General features: G+C 58.6%; 1 protein-coding gene across 2 annotated transcripts in view; it reads left to right on the forward strand.

Annotated features, from left to right (window-relative positions):
• MVB12B (multivesicular body subunit 12B) overlaps window positions 1-22,701 on the forward strand; it is a 153,410-nt gene that overhangs the window by 125,032 nt on the left and 5,677 nt on the right. For both annotated transcript variants that reach the window (XM_045846354.1, XM_045846355.1), the window contains exons 8-9: window positions 6,764-6,819; window positions 9,385-9,444. In XM_045846354.1, the coding sequence (XP_045702310.1) occupies window positions 6,764-6,819; window positions 9,385-9,444 (116 nt within the window). The remainder of the gene's footprint in view (window positions 1-6,763; window positions 6,820-9,384; window positions 9,445-22,701) is intronic.

Consider the following 22,701-nt stretch of genomic DNA (forward strand, 5'->3'; position numbering starts at 1 on the left):
TCTAAGCATGATCGTTATGATAAAGGGCATATACTTAATTACAGGCCTGCTTAATTACAGCTCTGTTGAAGCTCGTTTGTTTAGGAGAATGCTAATTGTGCTACGGAGCCCGCGGCACTGCCCGGCTCGCGGCGGCTGTAGGTGGCTCACTGGGTGCGCGCATCAGCGTCCTGTCGGAGCTGCCGCCGGAGAGGAAACTGGAGAAGAAAAGGAAGGAGACGCCGTCCCGGCGCTCCGAGGACGCCTGCCTGGCACACGCCCCTTCGCTTCGCCTCTCCCGTCCCGTCGCCCTTTCTTTCACCCCACAACAGCCCCCCTGAGAGGGTGTCCGTTATCCCCCCTTGACAGGGCGGGTCACTAAAGCTCAGGCCGGCGAGGCGGCCTGCCCGGCCCCGCCTCTGCCGCCGCCACCTGCTCGGTTGAGGAAAGGCCCAGGTCTGGGGACCCTGCCACATGCACGCGCATGCCACCTCAGGCTGGGCTCCGGGCTCGAATTCCGGCTCCCTTGAGCTGCGTGACTGCTCCGAGCCTCCGTTTCCCGAAGTGTGACTTGCAAGGGATCACGTTGATGGTTATTCGGTGCGTGACCACTAGTCTGCGGTCATACGTGCGGGTTTCCGTTCCTTTTCTCCCTTTAGTAGGACGGGGCGGGGGGAGACGGTGCACTACCTCTGAGCTTGGGGAGCCCTTGTCACGCCCCTCAGGGAATCGCCTGGGTGGCGTGCGTCCCTGCCGCGTGCCTGGGAACGCCACGGGAGGCACCCACAGGAAAGGGCAGGCTCCGTCCCTGCTTCTGGGTCGCTGCATCTGTGGTCAGGCCACATCTACGTGAGAACCCTAGGGAAGCCCCAGGCTGACTGGGAGGGCAGGCCGGGGATGAAAATGGAGCCGCCACGGCCCAGTGGTGGCTCCGTGAGAGCAGGGACCCCTCCCTCCTGGCTCCGTCTCCAGCCCCCCCCCCCCCGCCGCGTGTCACTTGGAGTAGGACTCGGCCACAGGCGATGCTGGAACAGGGATCAGCCTCGGGGCTGAGAGCAGTGAAGACGAAACCCTGGCTTCGGCTAAGGGCGGGAGGGAGGGAGGGAGCCTGCCTGCCCCCGAGACGCCAGGGTGGAGGTGATGTATGACCGCGCCTTTGGAGCACGTGAGAAACGTGTGCTGTTGGCTTTGAGAATTACGTCTGGCAAACCTCTAGATGTGTTAAAATACGGAGAGGCTGCCCAGATAAGGAGGATAGGAATGCATGTTGCAGAATTAGAAGGGGATTCAGCGGTCCCACAGATGGGCTTTGTACCCAGCACACACGGTCCCTCCCCAGCTCCACGCCACAGGGCCGCCTTCCGGGCCCCTGTCATCCAGCTCCGCTAGTCAGTGCTTCCCCACGTCTTCCCCGAGGAGGGCAGCCGACCCCGCTGAGCCGCACCGCACCTCTGCAGCCCCTCTGCCCGTGGCAGCTCTGAGGGTACGTGCAGACGTTCCGTTATGGCCGCCTTCGGGTCTCCTCCTTCTGGACCAGAGTCCCCATCCTGCTGAACTTCCCATGTGCTGGGCACGGCGCTGGGCTCTGGGGTCCCAGGGGGGCAGCGATGAACAAAAACAGACAGTGTGGTGCCTTTCTGGAGCATCAGGCCTGACAGCCTCCTTCCCTCCTGCGGTCTGGCTCCGGGTCCCTCCCCATCCTCCGCCTCCAGGGCCGCCGCTGGGTGGCCCTCTGAGAGTTCGGTCCGGCACCGAGCTCCAGACCGAGGCGGCAACTCCCTGGCTCTGGCACCAGGGCGGTAGCGCTGGGCCTCACGATGGCACCGCCCCCACCCCGCTTTTTAAATGGGGACTCGGGGCGTTCGACCACAGACGAGTCTGTGCTCCTGTCCTCCGCATCTCGCCCCTTCCATCGAACACCATCGGCGTTTGCACCCAAAGGACAGGACTTAACGTTGACCTTTCTTCTGTTGAATTTAGCCCGTAATCCCGACTTTCTGAGATCTTTATTGGATCTCTCTGTTGCCAGCTGGTGGACCGTCCTCCCCGACTGCCCCCCCGGCCACATCCTGGACGCGCACACTGTGCTCGTCTTCGTCGCAGTGATTGCTGCCGTCCCGGGCACCCTCCGGAGAGGTCGCCCGAGGCCAGCACCAGTCCGTTAACCTGCTGCTTGTACATGAGTCCAGCCGGTTAGGGGTTCCCCTACCCTTAACGTTGTCCCGCCGTGTTTACCCGTCTTATCCACTTGGGTAACGTGAGGTATTTTGTCAAATGCTTTGCTAAAATCCACACCCTTCCAGCCTACCATAATCGTTGGCATTTTCGATTATTTAAATAAACGAAACTTGGCTCGAGGATTATCTGTTTAACAGACTCGCACGGGCTCCCTGGGACCCTGGCCGCCTTGTCAGGAACCCCACACGCGGATGAAAGAGTCTAGTTCCTCTGGAGTGAGCCCCCCGTCCCTGGTCCCCGCCCACGGGATGCTCTCCCCTCGCCTCCTTTTCTTCTGTTTTCTAGAAGAATGGGAAGAGTGTCAAACTGAGCCTGGGTTCCTATCGTAAACTCTAAGATGCCGTGGTGTCTTGTCCCAGATTTCCTCCCTTCTCCTCACACGGCAGCCTTTGGTGGGGGAGAGGGGGTTGGGGGCACAATGACGGCGCGTCTGGCCTCCCGTCCCCGCCTCCTCAGGCTGCCTCTGTGAGGAAACCGCGCTGGAGCCCACCTGAGGGCCAGAAGGTGTGCTTTGCTCCCCAAACCCCTTGTGGCCCCCTGGGGGGGTTAGCCCTGCCCCGCCCTAGCCACGCCCCACCGGCCGCCAGGGGCCCCGGGTGGGGGAGCAGGGGCGTCACCCCGGCAGGGCGGGTGCGGAAGGCCGGCCGGCCGGGCGTGTGGCCGTGCGGGTTCCTGCTGCTTTAGGTCTCCCAGAATGTGGAGTGTGGGTGGGCATTTGTGTGTACGCGAGTGTTTGCAGATACAGAATGTGAACCTGCATTGCACATTCCCTAAACATATAAAACAGACATACGTCGTACGTTTACCTACATAACAGTTTATTTACACAAAGTATGATACATGCATATAAAAATGCTATTACTGCTAATACCCAGGTTTTACAAGTTCCTTTTTTCCGAGTCCTTTTATTTTTCTCCTCGGTTTTGACTTGCAGCCTTCCCAGGCCCATCGGCCAACCCGGGCAAACCACCCTTCTTCCCATCTCGCCGGAACGGGAGAGGCAGGCGCGTGACAGCCAGCCAGGGGTCGGGCGAGCACGGCCCAGAAGGCCAGCCCTGGGTTCCTAGACCTTTCTTTTCAGAGGCACGCCTGCCGGCTGGAAGAAGGGGTAAAAACCCACTCCTGGGGGGCCCACTAAGGCCCTGGGGTGGGGGGCTCCTTGAGTGAGCCCGACGGAGGTGGCGGCCGCGTGACATCGAGAGGGCACCGCATGCCAACCCTGTTCACTCTAAAGTAGTGAACTTTATAGCACGCAAACGTAACCTCAATTATCAAAATGAAAAAACAAACCAATGCACTCCTCCCTGCTCAGATCTTCTCCATCCCTGGAGGGGACTCCCAAACTTCTTGAAACCGGGGGCTTTGTGCCTCCCCGCCAGCAGGGTGTGTGGTGGGCAGTGACTCACCATCTTTCAGGGGGGTTGGTATGTGCCCCAGGCTGGAGCCCCCCCCCCACTGCCCCCCGTGCACGGGGACACTCCCGTGGGGAGCAGCTTCCATCACTGTCCCTGCACGAGGCCCTCTGGGCTGTGCCCTGTGCCCTGTGCCCTGTGCCAGGGACACGGGAATGCGGAGGAGATTCACAAGTGGGCCGCCAGGAGCGGAGACGTGGTGCTGGACATGTACGGGGTGGGGGGAGGCCCTCGGGGCGTTGGCTTTCGCAGGAGGGGCTCTCTGGGCAGACCCCAGAGGGATGGCCAGTGAAAACATAAGGGGTGAAGGGAGGAGGCATTCTGTGAAGATGGACAACTCAGGGTGCAGGGCCGCATGTGCCAGTGAGGACCCCCTCACTGGGAAACTCGCCCTTTCTCTTCTCTTTGGAGGGCGGGTGTGGCTGGGCCCGGGGCTGGGAGGAGCCTCCGTCTCCCACCCCAGTGCCTCCCGGCTCACTTCCCCCGGGAGCAGTCAGGCCTTTGCAGGTCACCTTACCACCTTTTCAGAACATAAGTTCTCTAAACACGCGTTGACATTTAGACAGAAAGAACTGTCGCCAGGGAGAGGGCGTGTGTCACTGTATCTTAACAGAAACCCCCAAATGCTAATAAGGCCTCTAAAACGCCGGAGGCAGAATGCCTAGTGAAGGCGGTGGAGGGGGGGTGCGGTTCTCAGCGTGGTGAGGGTGCTGAGGGTGCTGTCGGGAAACCGCCCACCAGGCGGGCAGTGGGCGTGCCCCCTGAGCCGGGAGGAACTGTGTGTGTGTAAAGAGGTGGCGTGGCCACAGCAGGTGACAGCAGGGGGCTTTGGGACTTTACAGGAGGAGCAAAGAAGGCCGTGGCTTCTAGCGCTTGACTTGGAGTGGCCAGGAGGAGGGCGGCGCAGTAACGGTGGGAGGGAAGGCCAAGGAAGAGCGGGTCTGGGGAGAAGGCGACCGTGGGTCTGTCTGCGTGTGAACCGTTCCCGCCCACGGGCCCTTCCTGGCCCGCAGGCCTGATGGGAAGAACTTGGGGAGGGCGTGACAACGGCCGTCAGAACCCTGACGGGCCTGGTGTGGGCGAAGCGGGAAATCTGTGTGCAGAAATTCCACTTCTACCCGGGGCACTTGGGAGTCCCTGCTTGCTGCCTGGGTGACCCTGGCAGACCTCGACCCGTCTGAGCTTCTGACCCCTGGTCTTCGTGCGGAACGACCGGAAGGGCGAGTACCCCGTGCCCACCTTTCTCCATGCCCAGGGAAGGGGCAGGCGGTCGGCGCCACGTGGGGTCAGTCCACATCGGGCAGATGGGGGGGTGGGGGCAGGAGCTGGGGAGGGAGCGTGCCCTCCTCTTGGACCTCGAGCGGGACCTGGTCCTGCCCCTCCCTGGAAGGCCTGGTGGCCCGGTCACCGGTTTCCCAGCTGTGGATGAGCACGCACACTCAGCTCTCGCTGGCGTGTTTGAGGTGACCTGCTGTGTAAGGTTATCCGGGGCTTCTCCCCTCCTCGGGGGCAGCGTGGCTCTGTTCGCAGTCCTCAGCCGGTCTGCGTCCGGCTGGCGCAGCAGGTCCTGGGATGGGAGACCGCAGGTGTCTGTCCCGGCCGGCGGCCGCACTTGGGACAGCAGTCTTCTGCAGAAAAGGCGGGGGGGGGGGGGCGGCTCGGGGATCCAGGCAGCTGCTGGGGCCAGGTGAGCTGGTTCTTCCTCTTCAGACTTACCAGGGAAAGTTTCGGGGTTTTTTTTTTCCTTCCCTGAAATAAATTATGAATGTGGTTTAAAGTGAGCCATTTGGTTCATTTGGCTGCTCAGAGAGGATTCGTCCCAGATTTATTTTCCTTTCTTTTATTTCCTCTTCTGTGGCTTTTCTTCATTCTGCATCAGGGACTCTTCTTTCTCAGGACTCAGAAAAACTGCCCACCACTCACAGATCCCAGGAGTCCCCGTTTCAGATGTTGGGGGGAGCAAAGAACACATCTCCCAGGAAACTGACTCACCGTGGCTTTTGTTCCGTCGCTTCATTTCTTCCCCAAACCAGAAACCAGTCTGCCCGCCGGGTGAGGCCCCCACGCCAGCCGCTGGGCTGCAGACCCCAGCCCGCTGGCTGGAACCAGCGTGGGGCGGCAGAGGCCTGTTCTCAGCTCTGATGGAGAAGCTGGGCCCTCGGACCGACGCTCCGGGGCTGGGAGCCTCGCCCTGGGCATGCCCCTCGTGCGTGCAGCCCTGTCAGACGGGACCTGTCCGCCGTGCCAAGCTTTCCGGCACAGACGTGCTTCCAGTCCTTCTCTGACTCTGCGTTCACGACGTGTGCCTGTCCTGGGAGAGGACACGCTAGTGGGGGCAGTGCCGGGTCACGGTTTCCTCCACGTGCGTCTGATGGCAGCGACCTGGGGACACAGCAGGAACACACACACTCTCCCCACACGTGTCTGCAGACCCTCCTTGCCCTGTCTGTGCCGCCCTGTGAGATCACGCAGGCCGGCCGGTGAGCTGCGCAGGGCTGGGACCAGGTTCACGGGGGTGGCCGGGCCGCCCCGCAGCTGCTCTGTGCCGGGCGCTGGGCAGGCACCGCGTGCACCGCCCGCTCACACGCACTTCTACCGCAGGCCGTGCGTCCTCCTTTGAAACCCCGCTTAAGGAGCTCATCCAAAGCCAGTCTGTCTGACTCCAGAACCACTCTGTCCTCCAACCTAGGCATCTCCTGTGAGCCTGGCAGCCCGGGAGGTGATGCTGTCAGCTGCGAGAGTATCTGACGCGCCCGCCGCGGCCCGCCTCGCAAGCACGGCGCTGCCCCCTCTCGGTCCCCTGCACCGCTGTCCTGCGGGCAGCCCTCCGTGGCCCCACTGCTCGCAGGCCGGAGGCCTGGCTCCGGGGGTGGACGCCGGGCCCTCCTCCGCTCCCACGGCTCTGTCCCCACAACTGCCTGGTCTTCAGGGGAGGTGCGGGCGCCTGTCTCCCGCACCAGCTGTGTGTCCCAGGAGCAGGGACGGCCCCTGTGCGCATGTCCGCCCCGAGGCCCGCTCACCTGCGTGCGGGGCGGTGGCTCCAGCCACCCGCTGGCTTGTGCTCTGTCGATGTCCCAGTTGCTGCACACGGTGCCTACAATGCCATTTTCTCTTTTTTTTCTCTTCTTTTGTAGCAATGGATGGTGTGCCTTTTATGATCTCAGAGAAGTTTTCTTGTGTTCCAGAAAATGTAAGTTTTACGCATGACTTCCCTTCCCTCCCACCGCCCCTGCCCGGTGGCCCGCAGGGCTCCTGGCGGCCCCCGCACCCCTGGCTCTGCGAGAGTCACTTCTGCAGGCGCGTCCTCCCGGGCCTGGTGGGAGCTCAGCCCTGCGCAGGCTGCCTGAGGACTGGGAGCGGGTCAAGGCCCCTCTGGGCCTCCCCTCCGAGCCCCTTCGGCTAAGGCTGCCCACTGCAGGGACTCGAGAATGAATCAAAGGGGGAGTGAGACAGACCCGCAAACCCGGACGCAGCCGAGCCTTTTTGTTTCAGATGTGGTGGTTGATTGAACCGAACCTCACTTGGTTGCCAAGTTCAGCTTAATTCTTGTTCTTTTTTATTTAACGACGACGGTGTCCTACAAAAGGGAGGCCACCGCATTTCTTCCCCTGTAATGGGAGGCCCACGCAGGGCTGGGCTGGCCCTGCCATGCAGGGTCTCGCAGCGGTGGGTTTCCCGCCCAGCACCGGCCGGCCCTGGCACCACGGCACACGCGAGCAGGCAGAGGCCCCAGCAGGCCCCCCGGCTGTCTTTAGCGGCCAAGGTGCTGAGAAAGCTGGTTGGGCCCGAGGGCCAGAGCGCAGCCCTGAGAGGCGCCACCACGCAGGAACTGGGGGGCTGTGGGCTGGGACTGCAGGCCCCGCCGGGCACCCCCGGGGGCCCTCGCTCTGGTGGTGCCTCCCCCCTACCCCCTGATGGCAGTGGCCCCCCCCTCAGTTCTGCAGCCTGGCCCACGCTGGCTCGATAGACTTGTTTCTGGGTTGTTGTTGTTGTTTTGTTTCTTTTTATCCTTTCTGAAGAAGTTCGCTTTGAGCGGCTAATAAATGTGCAGGCCCTGGTTTGGGCACCAGCTAAAGAATCCTTCAGTGTTTTCCTTGGATCCAGCTTAAAGCCACCCGGCTTGCGATTTGACCTGCTCTGTAGTTTCCATTTTCATGAAATATAATAGGCCTCCTCTGAACCCTTCTGGTAAGCAGCTTAATCTTGAAAAATGCTCCTGACGCGACATGCGGAGCATGAGTAACTTCAGCCGACTCCACTTGGCCGCGTTGCCATGGCGACGCTGGCGCCTCTCCTGCCCGCTCCCCGGGAGAGGCTGTTCTGTCCTGCGCACCAGCTCCAGTCGGGAAAGTTTAGCGGGGCAGCTAGAGCCTAATGATCCAACAGCTGGACCTCCGCTGGATCCCGCGCAGCGCGGGCAGGCGGCCCCGCGCGCACCGCCCGGGCTGGCAGCAGGTGAGAGCCGGACTGTTTTCTGGCTACTGGCAGCGCAGCCCCGGGAGCCGAGTGCCTAATTCGGTGGCCCTGTCCCAAGATCGCCCTCGCTAATGTGCTGCTACCAGGGCGCTGCCGACTCAGCAAGTGCTCGAGGCGCGCGGACCCGCGCCAAGCCTGGTGCCAAGCGCTTCCCTGTGCTTCGCTCGCTCGTTTAATCCTCGCAGCAGCCCGGCCAGGAGGGCCGCCCACGCCGCTTTTTAACAGGAGCGGAAACGAGGAAGTGATTTAACCTGCGGCTGCATCCGCCAGGAGGCGCGGGGCCCGGGTTTGAGTCCCGGTCCTTGCCGGCCTCTCTCTAACCTCGCCTGGCAGGCCACCCCACCGGCCAGACTCAGGTTCTGCCCCCTCCTCTGGGCTGCAGTTCCGAACCACGAAGGCCCTGGGGTTTGTAGGAGGCGCTCAGGTTCCGCTTGTTCACCCCCTGCTGCCAGCCGCCGGCCTGGGACTACAGCACGCCAGGGCGCCCCAGGGGACCAGGCGGGGGCCTCGGAGACAGGCCCCTGCGCCCCCACCATGCGTTTCAGCCCAGACTTCTCTGGGCCTCCAGCTGGCTCTAGTGCCATGTGTGTTTGATTTTTCATGCTGTTTTGAAAAGCCAGCATCTTTTTTTGTTGTTGTTAAAGTCATCTCCCATATTCATGAAATTACAGAAACACCCATGGAAATGCAATACTATTTTTCACCGCCATTGATTCCGCACATGATAACTGATGGGCAGTTGTTTCATTCACCTTGCCATTTTCAAAGGCCTGGCATTCCCCCGGCTCCTTCCCCAGACACCTGGAGCCCCCGACAAGCGGTTCACTCCGGCCTCCTGGAATTCCTTAGGAACATTCCACCGCGTAGACTCAGCAGTCAGGGCGGCCTCTGGTGAAGCCTGGGGCAGCTCCAGCCCCACAGCTGCCAAAGGAAAGCAAGCTGGCTTTTCACGTGGGCAGGGAGCAGAGGCGGAAGTTACTGGTGGCAGTCACTGCCTTTCAGGGCGGCCGTGACCCTCCTGGGTGCTGAAGGCCGATGACTAAGCAGGGGTCTCTTCTGGAAGGGATGGACCCCACGGACAGGGCTTCTGGACGTATGTTCCCCGGGCCGTTTGCCCTCACTCACCGCCCCAGGGCCACGCTGACGGGTTTCCGTGGGGAGGGCGTGGAGAAAACACGAGGTCACACACGGTGTGGGCTTCACACGGTTGTGCGGCCAGCGTCAGTGTGAGGGAGCGTTTTGCAGCCCTTTGACGGGAGGACTCGGTCTGTGTTCGCAGATGCAGCCCTTCGACCTGCTGGGAATCACCATCAAATCCCTGGCGGAGATTGAGAAGGAGGTAAGCAAGTGGCTCGGAGTGGGGGAGGGGGCCCGAGCCGTCCCTCGCTCACCCCTGGGTCTCTCCTCTCGTCGGGGGCCGTCCCAGGGGCAGGAAGGACCCGGGCATGGGGCACCACTCTGAGAAACGCGCTTCTGTTTCACTCACAGATATTGCTTGGGAAAAGAAACACATTCAATGTGGTTGTGACTTCAAGTCAAAGATGACCAGCATCTCCTGGTCCTCTCTAAGTCAGAAGGTTTCTAGGGACAGACAGAACAATCCCTTGCACTTTATGTTTAAAAATGTCTCAGCTCGAAGAAGGTGGAGTTGGGGGATGGGCATGGAGTCGACTTTTCCGCCACCTTCTGTTGCAGGACGCACCACCAATAGGGGCTTGGGGACGTGTCCCAGCCCCTACGTGGTGTGCAGGGTCGGGGTGCACCCCGCCGTGTGTGATGAGCCCCACCCCATCTGGCAGCTTGGGTTGGAACAGTCTGGGTGCTTTCCTAGTAAAGGAACCCCAGACAGGGGCACGCGTGACAGCTCGGACGAAAGGGCGCTGAGATACAGGAGTCGGACCGGAGGTCAGGCACGCCCGCGTGCCCCCGCTTCCCTGGGACAGCCCGGGCGCGCGCGCCGTCCGCTGTGTGGGGCCGCGGCTCGGCCGCTGCACGCGTGCAGCCGGCGCTCCTCGGAGAGGGGCATTTGTCTCAGAGACGACGGAAGCGGTGGGGCCATTGCCGCAGCCCGGCCTCCCCTGTGGGTTCTCCCCTGTGCGCCCCGCCCGCAGCAGCAGGCCCCGTTATCGAAAGATGGCTGGAATCAGGGAAAACCGAATCGATGTGGGACAACACATTTCCAAACCTGTCACAACAAAAACAAGACAAAAAAAGTCCCCTTGGTCTCTGACTTGCAGTAAGTCGTAAAAACCGACTTGACTGTCATCTGTAGATTTTGCGGGGCGGCGGGGGGGAGCGGAGTGAACTGAGGGAAAGGGACGGCTGGCTAGCGCGTCAGAGAGACGCGCACAGAGTCCCTCGTTCGCCCCTCTCGGAACCGGGAGAGCCCGCTCACGGCCTGCCCGTGCGTGGGGCCCCGCTCCCCGCGGCACTCGGGGGTGCGTCCTGCTCCGGCTGCGGGCGGTGGAGCAGGGGCACACAGCCTGTGGCCTGTTGAGCATGGTCAAGTTCATAAAGCGGTCTAACCCCGCTCCACACTGATGGGGGCAAGTCACGCCCCCTCCCTGTGCAGAGCCCGAATCTCGGTGGAACCCATCTCCCGGGTCTTCACGAATACAGAGGAATGTTATGTCAAAAGCGCTGGCACATGGGTGCCCCTTGCCGGGGGCTGGGTGTAGTGAGTTGGCATGTGCTGGAGACGGGGCCCCTGTCTGAGTGTTGCCTTCTCTGCCCGGGGTCCTCCGAGGCCCACTGGGCCATGGCAGTCACCCCACGCTGACCAAGTGGGCGTTGCTCCTCCCCATCCCGTGGGGCGGAAGTGGAGGCTCAGCCCGGGCCGAGTGTGAGACCTAGCGTGTCAAACTCCAAATCCTCTCCGTTAGGAATTGAAGTCTGTGGCTCCATGAACCTCTGAGGGGCTGGTGGGGACAGTGGGGTGTGGGGGGCTGGTGGACCTGTGTTCTGACCCTGGCCCTCAAGTCACAGGATGAGGTAGGTGACTCTAAGTCCAGGATGGAGTGAGGTAGGCGGGGCCCGGGGCAGGGCCTGTGCCGGCGGCAGAAACCACTGCCGGCCCAGCCCTGTCCCTGCTCTAAGGACGGGAGTCCGGCCCAAAGCCGCGTGCGGTCGGACTGTCCTGTCTGAGGTCGGACGCTCTGCCCTGGGCGTGAGTCCAAGCTCTTCCATGTCAGTCTTCCGGGCCTCAGTTTCCTCTTCTGTGAAATTGGAATAGTAGCAAAGATGCTTATTACCCTGTGGCATGTATGGGGTTTGACTGAGTCTTGTGAATGGCTTAGGACAGTGCCTGCCTGGCTGCTGTTCAGTTCGCTGCTGCTGTTGTCACGGTCACAGTCACGGCCATCACTGTTCTCCCCATCCACGGTGGGGGGCGGGGAGCGGGGGGGTTGTGAACCTGTGTGAGTCCAGCCCATGCCACGTGGCACACTGCTCTGAGCTGGTGGCTGAGCAGTGACACCCTGGTTGGCCGAGCCCAGCTTTATTTCTGGTTTTTGGTGGTGGGCGGAACCACACGTCTGTATTCTCTGTGGAGGGAAGTTAAAGTGGCGTTTGAAATGCGGGGAGGTGGGGAGAGGCCAGAAATGCTAAATAGGGTGTGAAACCATCGCACATATCCCGCAGTCCAGAACGCTGTGGAGTCGGGCATCTAATGAGGGCATTTGCACGTCGCTGACACCGGCCATCCGCGTGCACGTAATGGTGATTGGTGTGTTGATACCCACACGTGTTGGCGGGCGGCTCCGTCTTCTGCAAAGTCAGAGGGTTTTCTCCATAAATGAACCTGAATTTGCCCCTTTAGCCTCTGAACCCACATTTGCGGGGGGAGCTGGAGACCCGGGGAGGTGGGCGGTTTCTCCTTTTTATTCCCAGCAGGTCTGGCGGCCCCCAGTGGGGCAGGGGAGGGCCCGGGGCAGAAGAGCTCTGCTGGGCAGCTTTCTTTGCCCGGTGAACCAGGGTGTCCAACATTTTGGCATCTCTGTGCCATGATGGAAGAAGAATTGTTGTCTTGGGCCACACATTAAATACATTGCAACGTGTCACCACAAAAAAAATCTCAATGTTTTGAGTAAATTTGCGATTTTGTGTTGGACTGCATTCACAGCCATCCTGGGCTGCAGGCTGGACGCCCCGGCCTGAGTGGAAACTAGTATTTTGCCACATTTTACACTGTTACACCAAGCCCCCCACTCACTGTTCACAGGGAAACCTGGGCCAGCGGCCCCAGTGCGGAGGGACGTGGAAGGGCCTGCCCCCGAGGGCAGCGTGGTGCTCACGTCCAGACCCTGGTGGGCGTGCTTTCCTGCCCACTTGAACTTGACTCGCCTGCACTGCCCGGGAGGTTTCTGAGTTCACGCCTGTGCCTGTCACCACCAATGGGCCCTGGGGCAGGTCACTCCATGAACGAGCCCCATTAGCCTGTCAGCCTTGAGCTTGGTGGTTAGGGACCAAAGGGGAACCTTCCAGCAGTGTCCCCGGGTGTCCCCCACCGTAGTGTGGACCCCAGCCTGCCAGCCCAAGAACTGCCTGCCGTTGAGCACCAGGTGGAAGGAGGTGCGGTGTCACCCCGACTGTGGGCGGGCAGGGCACCTCAGCCCCCCAGAGGCCTGGCGAGCTCCAGGAAGAGGGTGACGCTGGGACGGGGCTCTCCAGCAGCGAGGCCCAGAGCTACCTGCCCCGTGGGCACTCGGACCCCAGGTGTTTGCAGAGACGCTGGTGGACTCCAGGGGCAGTGGGGCAGCAGGGAGGCCACTGTTTGAGCGTGGGTGCCTAGGACGGCATGCCAGATCTGCCACCAGGTCTGACTCTGGGGCACGTCCCCTAGTGTCCACCTCCGGCTGACCTACGGGCCTGATGACCCTGCCCCCAGGACCCAGCCCTGGTTCGTGGTTTAGGATTTCCCCAGGGGTCGTGGCCAAGGCAGCACTTGGGTAAGTTTCATGAAAGACACCCAAAAAGGTTATGTTTTAGGGTCATGATTAAAATCAGTGTACATGCTATCGAGCAGATTTCGAAGGAAAAATATCATCAAAAGGCGAAACCTCTCGCAGCACAGAAATACGCGCAGGCAGTGTGGGTGGGTTGTTGAAAATGAATGAAGCCATGATTCATAAATTAAAATCTGACCGCCCCTGGCCCTGGACGGCTGTGGCAGGACCGGTTCTGGACGGCTGTGGCAGGACCGGTTCCGCCCGGCCGTGTCCCTCCGCGGCTCGTAGCAGGGGCTTTGCGGGGAGTAAATTAGTCCCAGGCTTGAGAAAGTGAGGTTTTGTTCATTTCCCCTCGGCCCCCCGGGGCAACCAGGGGGCCGGCCCAGGGCGTCTGTGGCAGCACTGGGGAGGTTCCCCGGCCCCTCCCCGCGGGGCTGGGCAGCAGCTGGGCCAACGCGGGCCGGGACCCGGTGAGGGCCTTATTGTCCTCGCCGCTGCCGCCAGAACAAAAGGTTCTCTCTAGGCGAGAGTCGGGAAAGTGTGGTTTCGCAGCCGACCCCTGTGATGAAGCATCTTCTCTCTGAGTGCGGAGATGGGCATATAAATATTCTCTGTCTCTGCCGCTCTTTATTTCCCTTGTAAGCAGTCGCCCCATTTCTCCATCTGATGGATTCCCCATCCTCACCGCCGCCGCCGCTGCGGCGGGAGCGCCCGGCCGGCCCTGCAGAGCCGGCAGCAGCTTCTGCAACAATTCCCGAGTCTCAGGTACCTTTCCCGCCGGGTTGTGCTCCTCCCCGCCCACTGCCCCACCCTGCCTCGCTCACAGACCAATCTGTCCCGCGTCTCAAGGACTGATGGCCAGGAGACAGTGGCCTTGATGGTAGTAGATTTCATGCTGTGTGCATGACGACCTGCAAGCCTTTTAAAAATAGGAGCCAGCAATTCCCGTGATGGACGGGCACCCGGCATGCCCTCCAGCTCCGCGCACAGCCATGTCCCCACCTGCCGCCCACCGCCACGGAGAACCACGGAGCTCACCTCCCTTCAGGGGGTGCCACGCTCAGACCCAGTGAGGGAAGCGTCGTTAGCCTACCCCGCTTCCTGCTGGAGCAGACAGCCTCCATTTCACTCGATGCTAAAGCCGAAAGACAAGGGAGAGTCTAATTAGTGAAAGGACGATCTAATATTAATCACTCCTTTAAAATTGACAAGGGAGGCAGTTCATTTAACCACTTAATTGCTACAGGTTTTTATGGGCTGCTGTTTGCAGACGTATTTAATGAAGAAGTTATAAATCTAAGGGAGCTTAAAATTTTAATTTTATACCTAAATATTTTCCTTGTTCTCGTGTTTGTAGTCAATCCTCCAGAGCGTAGTCACGTGGAATGTTCTTTAAATGAACATATTTGCTAACTGGCATGATTTCAGTTTTTAAAACATTGGTTCCAGCAATTAGGCATTTTTTTCAGTTCCCAAATGACTAGAGAAATTCGTCTTGATTATAATTGCTCTTAGCCACGCATATCTAATTTGTGTCTTTTTAAGTGTTAATTAGTAAACAGTTTGAGCTGACATCTTTATGTGTTTGTGTGTTGAAAAATGGGGCTTATTGCTTATTTAGCTTGGGGCCGATTCCACCAGCATTTACGTCACGACATCGAGGTGAAATTAATGGAAATGCATTTGGCAGCTCGAAGTAAAAAGAATTTTTGAATTCAACTTTTGGACGTTCCTTTTCCCTGGGTTTCTGCCGGCCCCGTGAGATTTAAGAGTGGATTTGGGACCTGCATGTGGTGGGAAGAAAGTGAGACAGAAGATTTTCCTATCAGTAATGAAATGGCAGAGTCCCAATTTTATAAAAGCAAAGTGCTCATATCCCAGCACAATTGTTCATTCTCTCGACTTTTGGAAAGCTTTCATTGTGCTCGTTAAGGGGAAAGAATTTTGTGCAGGGAGATGTTGTGAAATGTGTGGTCCCTTTGCACCATCTAGTGGTCAGGTCGTAAACTGCAACAAGAAGCCAGCTGCCTTCTCTCTACCTGGGAGATGTAACATTTTCACCACCCAGAATCTTTTTTCTCTATTGGTATTTCAGTAAGGAAGCTGGTATTTTGGAGGAGGAAATCTAGCTACTTTATTTACTAAGTAAAAATTAGTGAAGTGAATAGTTAACCTATTCTGCTCCCCATTTTTATGTCTTTGCTCAAAGACCCCAGAGCTGCCTGCCACCAGATTCTGCAGAGCTATCACACTGAGTGCAGACCATTCCAGCCCACAACAAAGAAACCTAATGGATTTGTTTAATGGGCAGCCTTTCTGGAGGCACAACAGACGTGTTAGCCTTCCTCTGAAACGCGGCAGTAGCTTGGGGACCACCCCTCCAGGAGCCCGCCCACAGCTTAGGGGCCGCTGCTTTACTGCCCAGGCGAGATTAGCTCTCTGTCCATACATTCTGGTGGATCTCTTGGGCAGCTTATCATCTTAAGCAGCTACCCTGCCAATCAAAATCAATTTTCAGTATTTCGTGTTTTCCCCGGGTTCAAAGGTGTGCATGTTGATAAAAATGAAGACATTTCAGACACGTGACGTTCCCCACAGTCCCCTCCTGGGGGGGGGGCGGAGGGACACACACACACGTCGGAACAGCACACTGGCTCACCGTGCACACACTGTGCATGCCTCGCTTTCACACTTAAACAGCGTATCGCGCACGCCCTTCCGCGTCTCTTCGCGCAGATCTGCCTCCTTCCCGTCAGCGACTGCACGCCGTTCCCTTTGATGATCGCGCCAGGATTTATTCAAGCAATCCACTATTGATTGGCTTTTGAGTTGTTCCAATTATTCGCTATTACACGGCTGCAATATATTTCCTTGTTACATGTGTCTTTGCTCCCCTGGGCCTTTCTTTAGAAAAGCATATGTTACCAGTTTGCCTTTTTTTAAAGAAAGGTGCGCCCACAGAACACCCCACCTCCAGCAGGAGAGGGAGCCTGTTTCCCACGTCCTCCCGTCGGCTAAGCTTCCCTGGGATTTAAAGGTGAACATATTGTCATGTGTTGGTTGGCTATTTGTACTTCATTTGCAAATGTCTTCTGTTTGTAGCCTTTGCCTAATTTTTTCTCTTGGCTTCTTTGGCTTTTTTCACTCATTTTTAAAGAGTTCTTTATACTCTTTATCACAACCGTCTCTCCCTTCTGTGTTCACACACACACACACACACACACACACACACACACACCGGTGTCTTTTCGCTTTGTTAATGATGGGTTTCACTAAATATTTTCACGGGCAGTTTTGTTTATGTTTGGCTTCGGATCATACTTAGAAGATTATAAAAATATTCGCTTTTTATTTTCTCCAGCCCTTTTGTATTTTAATATATTAAAAGTATTCAATGCTCTTCAACTACTTAATCCATGTGAAATTTATTAGAAGGTGAGAACTGGAACCATATTTGGTTTATCCTAAAATGAAGGCCAGTTTTCTTAACACTAATTACTTTCTTCAGTACATTTTACATACTACCTTTATCAAATACAGTCACACACCACATAACAACGTTCGAGGCAACAGTGGACTACATATACCACAGGGCTCCCATCGATTGTGGTGGGACTGGAAAATCCCTATCACGTAGTGACGTCATAGCTGTCCTGACGTCATTGCGCAACGTGCTGCCCACATGTTTGCAGTGATGCTGGTGCAAACACACCTACTGCGCTGCCAGTAATACACAAATATAGCAGATATAATTACGTAGAATACATAGAACTCAATAACAAACAACTATATTACTAGTTTATGTATTTACATATGATTTTTTTTATTTTAAAGTGTATTCTTTCTACTTACAAAAGACCACTCACTGTAAAACAGTAGCCGTGATATCGCGGCAGCAGCCTCCACACCTCTGACATTTACGAGTCTCTTGATCGTGTCATTTCCTCTTGTGCTTGATTTAATCTCGCGTTGTTTTGCACAGTGACGCGCTGCGCAGGTGTGTGGCTTGAGCGCAGTGGGCTAGACCGCGCAGCCTCAGTGCGCCCTCCAGGTTGACTCAGTTCGCTCAGCAAGGGCGCCTCGCGACAGGGGTCTCGGAGCCGTTGCTGTCGTTCGGTGGCGCAGGGCTGTGTAGTTCCACATGTAAGTAGATTAATGCGCATTTACCTTGACTCGTCTTTTTATGTTGCCACACTGTTTTGAACCTTACAGCTTTATAATAAGCCTTAATACATGATAGGGTTCATTCTTCCCCCCCACCCCCCAGATTTTCCTAGTTATATTCACATGGCTATTCTTCCAGCTAAACTTCCAGCTAGAACCGTTACGGTGAAGGGGTTCCCAAAACCTCACTTTCAGTGTTTATTGTAACTGTGCGGAGCAGCATATAGACAGCAGGGGGCGCACTGCCATTTCCGGTGGAGAGTCTGCTCGGCTCTTTGCTCGAGTCCTCCGCAGAGTAGGGTGGGGTTCTCTGCGGAGATCCTGCGCATTTCTTTTAGGTTATTTCTCCGTGTTTGATGTTTTTGTGGCCCTTGTAAGTGGGATCTGTCCTTCAATGATATTTTCTGTCATTTAAGTAGCAAGACAATGTTGGCTTTTGCGCTGTTTCTGGAGTGGGCTCTCTCACTGACTCCCTGTTTCTGACGGTTTTTCAGTTGCTTTTCTTAGGTGCTGCAGGCAGACAGCTCACCTGCAAAGCCCCGCCCCAGCCCCGGCCTCCTCCTTCCCAGTGTCTGTCCCTCGTTCCGGTGCCTTCGCCTGGCCGGCACGTTCGGGTCACCAGGCCTCCAGGTCCAACTCGTGCTTTTCATGGAAGTTTCTAATTTCAACATTAATCCATAATGGTACATTTTTACTTACCATGTATATGGATGCCTTTTTTTTTTATTACATTAAGGGATTAGCCATCTATTCTTATTTTCCTAAATGTTTTTATCAGAAAGGAATGGTGGCTTTTGATAAGTGTATTTTCACCACCTATTGAGATGATATTTTTCCTCCATGGGCACATTAATATGGTAGATTATATTAGTAGTCTTACTAATTTCGAGAGTCTAAGACTCCCTGCGCCCCCCCCCCCACACCTGCCTTTTTGTTTCTGTCAACAGCAGTGTCCACGGAGCGGCAGCCCCCACCCAGGCTGCTCCCACAGCAGCCCGGGGCATTCATCACGTAAATGAGGGAACGGGGCTGGGCCCGTGGGGGTGGGGCTGAGGCCAGGATGACGTTGTGGGGCGGACAGGACCGCCCGCCTGGACACCATCCGCAGTCATGTGTCTGCTCATGCAAAACTGAAGTCGAGGTGAATGTCTGGTCTTATGCAAGTCTTTCCCAAGAGGATGTTCGTATTCCTGTGGTTTGGGGGCTTTCATCTCCCAGGTCTTAAGGTCATCGCCCCCCCCCCGCCCCACCCAAATTGAACTCAGGAGACCTGGCACACAGGTAAAAGGTGAGCCCGCAGATGAGAGGAAGGCGGGCAGGCGCCTTCCTGGCGAGGCCCCTCAGCGCCTCCTCTTCCACCCGGAAATCAGTGCCAGGAAGCAGTATGATATTAAATATTTCCCGCAAAGAACCTAGGAGAGGAAAAATACAAATATCTATTTTTTTAGGTGATAGGTAGATTCCGAAGTGCTGTCTCTGGGGGGAGAGCCGCGCGGCTGTTGGTGGACACAGAAATGGTGTTTGTTTAGCAACCACAGCAGGCGGGTCCCCAGTCCCGCCAGGTCCTCACACCGAGCAGACAGGCTACACCCCAGGCGCCTGCCGGGCCTGCCAGCCCCGCCCAGGGGGAGGGGCCGGGGCAGCGAGATGCCTTCTGTGTCCTAGTTAATCACGCAGCAGTCTTCAGTTCCCCCACAAACGTGCCTTCCCTGATTTCGTGAAAGAGCTGGCCTCACCAGTCTTCCATTTTACTACTTCCAGGGGTTACGGGCACATGACATCTTTCACTTTCTCGCTTCCTTTGTCCCCATCGCCCCGCATGCTCGCAGTGATGAAAAATATAATCACAGCGGTAAAGTGGCAGCTGACACCCTGCCTGGTCGGGCAGGTTATAGGGAGTGGTGGGGACTGTGGCAAAGCAGAGGGCACGTGCCTCTGCACAGGAAGCGGCTCCGTTTAACCTTACACAGGCCTGGAGTTGCTGTGCAGGAAGGAAGGTCCGGAATTGCCACAGCCCCTATGTTTCTATCCAAAGTCTCTAAACTTTTCAGTGTTTGTAACCATTTTTTCAACACCACACGTGCCAACAGAGTGCGAACCTCCCGCTTGTACGTGGTCTGTGTGTAGGGCTACAAACACAAAGCATACCTGGACCCACAAGGTCACCATTCACGGGGGTGACGTGGAGGAGCCCTGGGCCCAGCACTGCCTGCACGACTTAAGCGGCACGGGGTGGGGGCCAGCACCCTGTCGTGCTGCCAGGGCTGTGGGGGTTCTGGGTACCCAGGGCTGCACCCACTCACTGCTGCTTCCACAGGGACTAGAATCGAGAGTGACCACCCTCCCGCCCACTTGCTGACCCCCTGCCTCAGCTGCCTGCTCCCCCTCGCATTGAGCTTGACCTTTCCCTTCGCTCGCCCATTCTCTCCTTATTCATTTGTCCATCCATCCATCTCTTCTGGGCCACGACCTCCACCAGGCTGTGGGGTGGCAGAAATGGCCGACCCTTTCCTGACACCGTACCTCAGGTGACTGTGGGAGGTGCTATGGGGCAGGGGAGGCCACTTCCCAGAACAGAGGCCCCTGTCGATGGGCCTGGAGGGACAGGCAGGGCTCGGCCGCTCGAGGGAGGGAGCGTGCCCACGAGAGAATGACATGAGTGAAGCCCAGAGGCGGGCCTGGCCCCGGCGCACTGAGGAACAGTACTCGGTGGGGAGATCTCAGAGACCACGCACGGGACAAGGTTTCTGCCCAGGTCATTCCCACCTCGCTCCGGGGGGAAGAGGGGCTGGGCCTCCACCACAGGGCGGGGACGTGGGAGCCACTTCCCCACTGCCTGATGCTCCATCTGGATGCCAGGCAGAAGTGCTTTGTGAGCTGAGGGTGCCCCGAGAGCAGAGCAGCAGGTGTCACTGTCCCTCTGGGGTGTCCCTGGCTTGGGGCAGGGAAGGGGGTGACTGGGGAGGGTGCAGGAGGTGACCTGGATGCCCCGGACGGAGTAGGAGGAGGCAGGGCTGTGCCGGCAGGTGGCGGGGTGCTGGAGCAGCAGCCACTCCCGGGATTGGCGCTGGGCCCTGAAAGGTGTGGGTCCTGCTCCTTGAGCAGGTGGGCCTCGGAGGGGCCCTGGTCCCACCCCTCCCTAAGGGCGACCCAGCGGTGAGATGCAGCGGAGGCCTGGGCTCCTGACTCCGGGTTTGCTGCTCTGAGATCAGAGCTCGTGAACCCGGCGGGGAGGGCCAGCTTAGAAACAGAAGCGGCTTCCCTGCGGGCCTGCGGGGGTGGTGAGCGTCCCCGTGTGGGCAGCTGTGGCACTGGCCAGAGCATCCTTGCCGGCTGTGGTGGTGGAAGGGGCTCCTCCCAGCTGTTCCCGGAGCACTGCTGGCCCCGTCAGGTGGATCTGGGCCCTGGCTGGCTCACCTGCGTGGGCAGCACAGTACCAGCTTCATTCACGGGACGTGAGGAGTTGGCCCTGACCCTCTCACTCAGGACCCGGCGGCTCCTGCCACCCCGTCACCTTGTCAGTGACCACTGGCTGGGTCATAACCATGTCATAACCTGGTCCTAACCAGACTGTGACAGTCCGAGAGCCCGAGCCCCAGGCCCCTTCTCACCAAGTGAGGGAGTTGAAGGCGGCGTTCTCCCCAGCTCCGGGGAGCTCTGGCTCCTCCCCCGCGTGTGTCCAGGCCCCGGTGCATCGCCCTTCCCCAGTTTGTCAGGGGTCTCTGTGGAGCCACAGCCCAGTACGCACAGGACTCCCACGGGGAAGCGAGCAGGCAGCCCAGGGGAGGCTGCGCTGCGGGGCCCGGGGCCCTGCCGAGCCGGCTTCTCCCACTGCCGCCTGCCTCTCTCCTGCCCCGGGGGGGAAGGGGGGGGAGTCCCAGCAGCCAGGCTTCTGAAGACAGCTGGCAGGACACTGCCCGGAGTGAGGCGAGTGAGCTGCCCGTATCTGAAATGCCCAGAGGGGCTGACCCACTGGGGCCGGGGGCACCAGACCAGCAGGAGTCATGGTCCAGGCTCTGGGGCCAAGGCAGGTGCCGGCGGGGCGGGCTGTGGGGGAGGCAGGCCCCTGCGCAGGGCCTCGCCCCTCCCTCTGACTGTGCAGGGACCCTCCCAGCCTGCTGAAGCCCCCGCTTCAGTGGGGTCGACCCCTGAATCAGACTCCTCTCCTTGACCTGAGTCTTGCCCCTTCACTTCTCCGCACCTGTCCTCACCTGGCCGCGGCCTTCCAGGGCCCTCTGTCACTCACCGAAGTGCCCACCTGGTCTGTTCTGCCCCACGTGCACCTGTATGAAGAAGTGGATGCAGGTGCGTGCCAACTGCAGTTGCCGGGCCGGAGCTGCGCCGTCCCCCGCCGCCCCTGTGGACCAGCCCAGCCCAGCCCAGCCCAGCCCAGCCCAGCCCAGCCTCGGCTCAGTCTGTGACCTGGTGATGGGCAAGGCCTCCTGGGCCTCGCCTCCCGCGTCTGAAAACTCGGGTGCTGGAAACAACCCCTTGCCATCTTTCTCACAGGGAGCTCTCTGACTGGTGTGGTCGCCACTGGGCCCAGCGAGGGAAGGGGGCCTGTGCTGGCCTTTTTCTGTTGTGTCTGGTAAACGTCTCAAGGCGAGCCCTGACGCCCGCCCCACCCCGCGCAGGGCCCGGGCACCCCTGGCTTTGGTTAAAACCCTTGGGTCTGACTCTCAGGAAGACTGGTGTTTTCACTCTCAGGTGCTTCACGTGAGTTGTCTTAGGTGGACCTCACGACACCTTTGTGCTTGGGCCTGGCGGCAGGCTGTGGGGGGGATTGGCTGCCTCCTCTTTGCCCGTGAGGCTGGGCAGTAAAGGGACTCGGCCTCCGAGGTGAAGCTGGAAGCTGCGGTCAGCACCTCCCACTGCGAGGACTCGGGCCTTGCGGTGAGAAAAGGCTTTTGGAAGTTGGGACCTGTGCTCTGTGGCTTGGGAGATCGGGTGTGTCAGTTGCAGGTCTCGAGGCCGGAGCACCCACCTCCAGGCCCCGGGGAAAAGAGCCCCAGATGGAGCCCCTGACAGTGATGTCTCTTTCCCAGTAAGGCCTCCGCGCCGGCTTCCCATGCTGCTGTGATGGCGGCCTGTGCCCACCAGAGGGCGCCAAGGCCCGGCGCCGCTCAGGGGGCTGGGCTCTACGAACTCAGATTCTTTTTAATTGAAAATTTTTTTAATTCAAAAAGGATTTGCTGTTTGTACGCGGGCGCAGGTTTTCCTTATGCGGGAGACTAATGTCTTGCGTAAACAGATCTGGGCCCAAATCCGCCTTCAAAGGTACTCGCTGTTTGCCCGAGGGAGTGAAAGGGCTTCCAGAAGCGGCCCTAGTCTCTTGGGCAAACACTCGGGGGCCAGCCATCCCCGGCAGGGGACAGCGTCTGTGGGAAGAGTTATCCGCAGCCTAAGGGGGATTATGTCAGGGGACATATGTTGAAATTTCATTTGGGGAGTTAGCGAAAACAAGGGCGGGGGGGGGCAGCCACCCT

This window comes from Phyllostomus hastatus, unplaced genomic scaffold (genome assembly GCF_019186645.2).
Source record: "Phyllostomus hastatus isolate PE091 unplaced genomic scaffold, TTU_PhHast_1.1 phas_contig_495, whole genome shotgun sequence".
NCBI classification, from domain to species: Eukaryota; Metazoa; Chordata; class Mammalia; order Chiroptera; family Phyllostomidae; genus Phyllostomus; species Phyllostomus hastatus.